General features: G+C 40.0%; 1 protein-coding gene across 1 annotated transcript; it reads left to right on the top strand.

The window, feature by feature from the left end:
• Window positions 1-886: 886 nt before the first annotated feature.
• Window positions 887-4693, top strand: LOC147621273 (nucleobase-ascorbate transporter 2-like). Its single transcript, XM_086823974.1, has 14 exons — window positions 887-1116; window positions 1251-1348; window positions 1440-1616; window positions 1749-1849; window positions 1954-2029; window positions 2130-2189; window positions 2289-2470; window positions 2703-2799; window positions 2956-3042; window positions 3135-3193; window positions 3341-3432; window positions 3534-3611; window positions 3965-4125; window positions 4293-4693. The coding sequence occupies exons 1-14, from the start codon at window positions 1017-1019 to the stop codon at window positions 4503-4505; spliced, it is 1581 nt and encodes a 526-aa protein (XP_086680100.1). The 5' UTR covers window positions 887-1016; the 3' UTR covers window positions 4506-4693.
• Window positions 4694-9047: the final 4354 nt, after the last annotated feature.

The following is a 9047-nucleotide window of genomic DNA, read 5'->3' as shown; positions in this document are numbered from 1 at the left end:
TTCTCAATAGTCAATATAAATATATATTATTGGTCCAAAAAAAGAAGAAGGAAAATGCCCCAAACAAAGCGAGTTTTGATCAAGGTTCAACTTTGGCTTAAGAAACTAAGAAACGTTTTGGGGGAGAAAGTTGAAACGTATATTGGAAGGTGAAGGGGCCAGCGTTTGAACTTTGAAGTTTGGCCTGCCTACGTGGCAGTGGCACCAAAGGCTAGGTTGGAATCAGGAATCCTTCAGACAGCTGGGTTTTTAAAAAATGGGTGGTCCCAAGGCTCTGCCCACCCCAAAGCCTAAACTTTAATTAATCCCGCTACCAACACATGGCTTCTTTTTCGAATTTTCGACCCTTTTTAAAATCTCATTTGCAGGACAAAGACGGGGACAAATATAAAAAATAAAAAATGAAAATCTCTCAGAATTTTAAAATGGCCCGAAATTCAATCTGCTCTGATTCTTGCCTATATGAAAATTGGCGAATTCCGTATATGATGCCTGCCTCCTGCAGGTAATATAAATCATAAAATATCGAAAACTTATTATTATTGCGGAAGGTAAATAGGTATCCGTTGGCCATCCTCTTTTTCTTATTTTTATATAATTTGCATTAAATAGCTCTAAAATTCAATGGGAATACCTTGAATGCCGCACCCCACCACTAAATGTGGAAGTAAATGCAAAAAAATGATGAACGTCTGCTTTTTCGGAAAGCAAATGAAAAAACACTTTTTTTTTTGGAGGAAAGCAGTTGAAATGTGAAGTTGATTGGCCGTCGGTGTGACGGTGACGGCCTGTTACCGGGAAACTGCTCCAGGTTAAACGCCAGGATTTCCCGGTCGGAGTTAACTCCCGTTGTGTGTGTGTGCGCGTGTGTGTGTGTGTGAGTGTGTGAGAGCGTAATTGTGTGTGTGTGTGAGTGTGTTTGAGAGCGTATTTGCTGTCATCTTCTTCTTCTTCTTCTTCTTCTTCAGTGCTCACCCATTACTCTGCGTTTTGCTCACCCACCCCTTGCCTCAGCCATGACCAACCAGAACCAAAAGGCTGAAGACCATAGTCACCTCCACCCCCGTGAGCAGCTCCCAGGCATTGATTTCTGCATAGCCAGCCCTCCCCCATGGCGTAAGCTCTCTCTTACTTCCTCTTACTTTGCCCTTAATTGCTGGTTTTAAGCTTTACTGATCTGCATTAACAAGCCAACTTAACATCTCTTTTTGGCGCAAGTCTAACAGCTGTTTTGTGCACATGCAATGCAGCCCAAGCCATTGTTTTGGGCTTCCAGCACTACTTTGTTGTTTTGGGGACCTCTGTTCTTATTCCCACTCTCCTCGTCCCAGCAATGGGCGGAGGCAATGTGAGCCTCATAATCCCAAATCCAGAGCTTTTGATTAAGCTAATCGTGAGAATTATGTCTAATTGAACGGGGTTTTATTATCCCTAAACAGGATGAGAAGGTGAGGGTTTTCCAGACCTTACTTTTTGCTGCTGGTGTTAACACCCTGCTACAAACACTCTTTGGGACCTGCTTGCCTGCTGTTGTGGGTGGCTCGTATGCATTCATTGTACCCATACTCACCATTATCTACTCGGACAGGCTACAAGCCATCCAAGACCAAAACATTGTAATCGTGCTCTCTCTCTACTTGCCCATAATTACTTGGGATTACTGTGCATTCAAAACCCTTCACGTGGGCGAGTACAATTAATCTACATTTCTACAGTCAGTAATTGCTCCTCTGCTTGTCTGCTTGCAGAGATTCTTGCATACCATGCGAGCAATCCAAGGGGCTCTAATTGGGTCTTCCAGCATACAGATTATCCTTGGATTTAGCGGGCTTTGGGGTATCATAATAAGGTTGTGTTATTGTACTCTTTTCCAATCGACATGGAATTTTTAATTTGTCACAGCTTAAGCTACATGGAATTCCTCTGTAAAAGGTGTGATTTGGTTTCCCGCAGGTTCTTAAGCCCTCTCTCTGCCGCCCCATTGGTTGCGTTGGTTGGGCTAGGTTTGTACGAGCTAGGATTCCCGGGGGTGTGTTTATTAATCTATATCTTATTAGTGAATTCTCACCACGCACCGGCGAACTAGAACAGCTGAATGAGTGATTGATTATGCTCTAATTACAAAACAGGTTGCCAAATGCGTGGAGATAGGCATTCCGCAGCTATTAGTGTTGATTGTGTTATCTCAGGTAAACGAGTTTAGCAGGATTATATATTTACTTCGATTTTGTAACAGGGTGTACGTTTGCCTAGTGTAATGTGCCGGCGTGCATTTATATAAATTGCAGTATCTGAAGAGCAAAGGAGGGAAATTGAACTTGTTTGAACGCTTTTGCGTGCTGTTGGCGGTGCCAGTGATCTGGGCGTACGCCCATCTGCTGACTGTGAGTGGGGCCTACAGGCACACCTCCACATTGACACAAACCCACTGCAGGACTGATCGATCCGGATTAGTGGAGTCTGCCCCATGGTAAGTTTTCGGCAAATCATCATTATTGATCCTCGTTATCTCTTCGTCAGCACCAGGTTGTGGAGTAATCATAATCCAGGTATCATTTAATCATTTTTGGGATCGGTCCTTAAACCACTGGTTATGGAGGGTATTTCTGTAGAGTGATCAGCGTTAACTGCCTTAATCGAAGTGCATACTTGTGTGTATTGTTCAATAATCAAGATTAATACGGATTATCGTCTAACTGCAGGTTAAGGATCCCATATCCTCTCCAATGGGGAGCTCCGACCTTTGATTCAGCGCACACTTTTGGGATGATGGCATCTGTTCTTGTCTCTATGATTGAGGTAGAGCCTGAGCTTTCTACGCCCGCCCAATGTCCGGTTTTCACAGTATTTTCTTCAATTTTTGTCAAATGTTCGCCTTAATTTTTTAAAAATTTATTTGGGAAATTTGTGACGTTTTCGCCTGTTTTTTTTTTGAATTTTGTTGTCACCGCACAGTCCACTGGCGGTTACTACGCTGTGTCAAGATTTGCGAGCGCGACCCCTCCTCCGCCCTTTGTGATAAGCAGGGGAACAGGGTGGCAGGTCAGAAATTTGAATTAAAGTCTTTCGTTTTTTTTTCAATTTTCTCGTACGATCATTTTAAAAAAAAAACTTAATTTTTCTCGTGAACGCAGGGAATAGGGCTTCTCATTGATGGCATGCTTGGTACTCTAACCGGATCAACTGTATCAATGTGTGTGTGGGCGCCCTCTCATATTTTCCCTCTAGATTTTTAAAATTAAAATTTTGGCATTTTTTAATTATTTAATAAGTGAACCCAATTTTGTGTTTTGGCCACACAACGTGAATGGCTCTTCTTTCTTTCGGCTTCGGGGGGTAGAGAAAATGCCGGACTGCTGGGCTTGACACGTGTGGGCAGCCGGCGCGTGATTCAGATCTCAGCCGGGTTCATGATATTCTTCTCCTTATTCGGTAAAATGCATCAAACTGTATTTTGTTAATTATATATATTATATTCCCTATTTTCTGAGTTTTTCAAATCCACTCAAAGCTTTGTATCAAATAAATTACAGGGAAATTTGGCGCCATTTTCGCCTCCGTGCCGCAACCGATTGTCGCCGCCCTCTTCTGCGTTCTTTTCAGCAAAGTTGGTACGTAAGATAAAAGTTATAGTGCATGTTTTGATTACCCATAGCTTCACTCCGTCGCACACTTATTTTTAATCTCAGAAATGTGTGCATAATCATTTCTTAATCATCTATTTGGAACGTTAATTTTTGACGAATTGCATGAAAATATTTAAGTGGCGTTTGCATCTTCCAGAATCTATTCCAACCATGATGAGCCTTACTTGGAAGATTGCTCTTCATGTTTGTTGTTGAAAGCCCCGAATCAAGTGTATAATTTGTAATTAGGAAGCTTTGAGTACCATATTACAGGCATTGCTCATAATCATATGCTAAATATGTGCTTTGATGGGTTTTTATGTTTGTTGGATGGGCAGTGGCATGCGGATTTTCCTTTCTACAGTTTGTGAACATGAATGATTCTAGGAGCAAGTTCATCCTCGGGTTTGCTGTATTTATGGGCATATCAGTCCCCCAGTACTTCAACGAGTATGCTGTGAGAGCTGGGCATGGGCCTGTGCGAAGCAACTCACATTGGGTAGAAGCCAAGGCTACCTTTGTGGTGTTATTTCACCTCTAGTGTAGTTTAATAATGTAATTCATGGTTGTAAAGAGAGCAGTTCACGTAAGCTAATTTTGTTTTTGCCTATGTTAATAATACATTAATTATAATTTATTAACCTTATTGTGGGCTTTTGGCTGCAGTTCAATGATTTCCTCTTTGTGGTTTTTACTTCGGCTGCCACCGTGGCCTTCATTGTGGCAATGGTGCTGGACAACACCTTACAAAGGAAAGAGGCAAAGAAGAACAGGGGAAGGCATTACTGGAAGAATTTCCGAACATGGAAAGGAGACCCACGCAATGAAGAGTTCTACTCGCTACCTTACAATCTCAACAAATTTTTCCCTCCCATGTAGAACGTGTGTGTGTGTGTGTGTGTGTGTGTGTGTGTGTGGGGGGGTGTGAGCTTTTAAAAGCCTTCCGATTTTGGCTGGTTTAGAAACATGTGGTATTGTGTTGTATATCGAGAAAGGGGAAAAGTACATGTATATGAGGAGGTTGCCCGTTTCTATTCTAATTCAACGCCTTCACTTTTTGGATGCCATTGGTACCTTGTTTTAGTAATTGCAGAGAGAGAGAGAGAGATTAACGTAGGTAGAATGCAATACTAGGGCATATACGACCAACGGTGGGACTTGAACTGGGGTGGATGTGAGAGAGATGGAAAAATGGGTTGCCAGTTAGCCACCATAGAAACTTATCATGGATTGACAGATTACTTAATAATCCCTACGCTAAAGGTGATATTTGGGAAATGGAAGCCCATAACTAATGCAAAGGTGTCTCTAAATTTTTTGTGGAAATTGATTGTACAACTCTTCTTTTTCACTTGTTGGGAAAAAAGTTTCTCTAGTATTGGTTGTGTATTAATAGTCTTTAAGAGGGTGGAGACGGACACTCATTGCACTTTAGGTTTGCTTTGCCAGGGCACTTGAGTGTCTACAAGGCTATGGTAAAAAACATGTTTCTAATCTCTAGGATTGATGACTTTTTAAATGATTTTTAGGGGACAAATGTTAACAAATTAGATGTGAGGTTAAGTGGCCGCCAAATGTGGGTGAAAGTTGGGTGATGAGCATTAGATAGGTTTTCATAGCGGTTTGTATAAATGAATTCAAATGACTTGACCACATTTCAAGCACTCATTAACACAAGTTATTGCAACCGTTCGTAAGTTATACTAGTTTTATTTCTCGGGATCAATGGAGCACATTGATCTTGAGAGACAGGTGCCATAAATAGTAAGGATTCATTAGCTTTAGCCAACAAGTGTATTTAATGTCATGAGGGTGTGTTGTTGGCAGCAATAATAGTTCTTGAATCTTTTCTCAAATCACCACTTTGATTGTATCAGTACTAGAGAGAAGTCGCTTCTCGGGAGCCTTTCTTAAAGCTACCTCATTATTTCGAAACTTCATTCCATGCCTTTGGTTGCCCTACCTTCTTCTTTGCTCCCCAAGGATACAGGTTGTTGATTGTGCTTAACCAGCACATCTAGTATGCAACACATCTTTTGGAATACGAGTGAATGCTTGGATCAATATTTCTTAATGATTCGAGCTCCTTATTCGATTGAGAAGTACATGGGACCAGAATGTATGTGAAGCGTTTGACTATGACCTCGTTTCCTAAGCCAGAGGGGCACCGCACATGAAATGGGTTGGCAAGAGTAAACAACTCATTTCACTCGTAATTTGGGGGAGAGAAAATGGGATTCCAATGAGGTTGAATATCTTAGGCACATTGTGGTGCTAGATTGGAATCACAACTGACTTCCCCAATGTGAAGGAATATGACTACAGTCTCATAATCCTACATGAGTAAGAAGTTTTTGGGCCTCGCTTCATTCCTTTTTTTCGAAAGTATAGTGTATTTATATTATAATTTCAAAGATGTCAAATTCTTTACATACATACCATATACATATACATACTCTCTTCCTTACATATACATACCATAAAAGGAGACTCTCTTCCTTACATATACATACTATAAAAGGAGACTCTCTCCTTACATATACATCGTAGCTCAACATAAAACAAAAGAGGGGGACCATTTGCAGGCTATCTTGACTTTCAATACCATACTAGTCTTCATTAGAGGAGATAGTCTGCACCTAAAGAAGAAGAAGAAGCTCGCTTCATAGTCACACCCTAATCCTTACCAGCTTTAACCGTATCCACGACACAAAAGCTTTGGGAGGTGAGTAGTGTATCTCCACTTCTTGTATTTGATAGTGAATAGTAGTCTTCTATCACGGTCACGGTCCATTCCCAAGGACATGATCTAGTAGACATCTCTTTCTCATTCACATCAATGAGTGAGAAGCCCTTCAAACATAAAGCATAAGAATTTATGCAGACCAAACTTCATCTAACCTGCTATTGATGACCTAGAAACCAATCACCTTTTTCCCATTAGTATGCACAAGTGATTGACACACAACTTTACATAGCATCATCTCGAATGTGGCTTCCTCCTTCCCCATAGATTAGATCATTCCTTGAACACCACACTTCCCATAACACTCAAAATCTCATTACGCAAAAAAAGTGTTTGATACTTTTGAGCACTGGCCAACTTTCTTGCCTAAAACATAGTGAGATTAAGACACTTTAGTCTGCAATATCTATCTGTTCACTTTGGTCCATACTCCTCTAAGAGCAGGGCAATCCAGCAAGTGCGAAGTATCCTCTTTAGCAGTCAAGCATTTGGGGCATCTTGCTTCAGCTCATCTCTTGTTACATAATTTCTCCACGAGTAGGTAGAGCACTCATCATGGATTTCCACAAAAACACAATGTACTTAAGAAGGATTTGCAAGTTCCATAGATCTTCGCATCTCTCCCCCTCCACACCTACCAACCCTAGTTCAGTCTTTAAATTTCATTCACCCTATTAACATTGCTTATAGAGAAGACATTTTCCTTATATATTTTAATAGTGATACACTTGCCCATGGGTGACCCCCCTTTCAACACTAGCCCTTAACCCAAAGCTCACCAAGGACACCTTCACAATCTCTTTTAGCATTATAGTCCAATCGCAATAGTCCATAGAAGAGCATTCTCTAGCTTTGTAGCAATTCTAGTCCATAAATTTTCATACAACCCTATCTTTAACTAGGGACACTGTCATAATCTCTTTTACCATTACAATCCAATCACAACAGTAAGTAGAAGAGCATCCCCCATCTTTGTAGCAATTTTGATTTAGTGTACTTGCATGTTTAAAATTCCTAGCTCCCCCATCATTCTGGACATAGAGACTTTTTCCCAAGCAATCTAGTGTTGAGGCTTTTTGGAAGTTTTATTTCTCTAAAGACAAGCCTTCTTAGGACTTAAAAACTTTACCCAATGGCATTTTTTGATATTCACAATAGGAGTCCAGAAGTGGATGTAAGGTAGTAGAATAGAGTTAATCACTGTAATTGACGTATGAAAAGGAGGGAGCACATAATCCCACTTTTTTAGTTTGCCCTGCATTTTATAGAATATCCATTCAAATACCTATTTATTGGTAGTTCCAACTCCCAATGGACAACCCAAGTGCCTAAAGAGTTCTCTTTTGTGCACAATTTGATAGCCCCAACTATGTAGCTCAAAAGGATCCTCCTCTATTGCACTAATGATCGTGGATTTAGCAATATCACACTTAGAGCTATAGGCATTGGCAAAGCACTAAATAATAGTAAGCGCCTTTCTCACATTATCACTGATAGCCTTGAGGGAAAGCAACGAGTCATCTACAAAACAATGAATAACTAATTGACCATACTCACACATTTTCAATTCAGAAATATCTCCTCTAAGAGTAGCCTTCTCTAAAGCAAGAATCAAGGGATGACTAGCCATAACAAACAACAAAGGAGAAAGAGGGCAGCCTTGCCTCACATATCTCATGAAAGGGAACCATACAACTAGGGACCATTGATCATAAGTTGAGAACAAGCACCTCTTCCTAATGTGAAAACACATTGAGAGATCTACCTCCCAAATCCCAATTTCTACACCACCTTGCTGAGAAATGACTAGTAAACTCTGTCATGGGATTTTCAAGGTTCAGTTGGATCATGATACATTTGTGCTCAGAAACACCAACCCATTCGTTCCCAACCAATACATTCATGATGTTATCATAAATAGATCTACGCTTTATAAATCCAAACTGTCTCACACTATCCTAGAGAAGAGGGGAAATTTTGATAGCAATAACCTTGGCTAAGATTATATAAGCTACATTAGCAAAGTAATGGGTCTCTAATGACCAAAAGAGTGACAAGCCAATTGCTTAGTTGATTAGAGAAAGAGATTCGATTTCCTTTGTAACTATATGCAAAAAGGGCGTAGTTCTAAAGAAATAAAAACTTTTTCTTGGCGATAGGAAGGTCATCAAAGCTTTTCAAGATATGTAACTCGCATTGACTCATGTTCCAATGTTGGTATGATTATACTTCGTCAAGTCATTTTTTCTGAAGACGGATGGTAGTGCCAATGACTTAGGTGTACTCTAGAAGCAAGCGCATGGGGCGATTGCACTTGTAACTAGAAAGTTTGATGAGCTAGATTTCAATTACCATATACATGACTAAGATATGAGTTGACAAAAAAGTTCAGGTGTCGAAAAGGTTTTGAAAACACTCTTCAATGGTCATGACTTATAAACTCATTTTATGATTTTTTTAAAATTTTATAGTATATCTCAAATAATTTTTTTAAGCACACTATAAAAACAATGCAAAAATTCTTATATATATATAGTTAGGCTAGTTGCATATACCTTTTATCAAATTAAGGCACCTTGTTGTGACACCTTCTTGAAGATAAGGCTATTACAAGGTTTTTATGCTTTCTTTAGTTATTTTGTAAATTTGCCATAGATAGTTGTATTTTAACTAAG

This window comes from Cibotium barometz, chromosome 30, assembly GCF_041138505.1.
Source record: "Cibotium barometz isolate CiBa-2024 chromosome 30, ASM4113850v1, whole genome shotgun sequence".
Taxonomy (NCBI): domain Eukaryota; kingdom Viridiplantae; phylum Streptophyta; class Polypodiopsida; order Cyatheales; family Cibotiaceae; genus Cibotium; species Cibotium barometz.
This window is presented reverse-complemented; position numbering and strand designations above follow the sequence as displayed.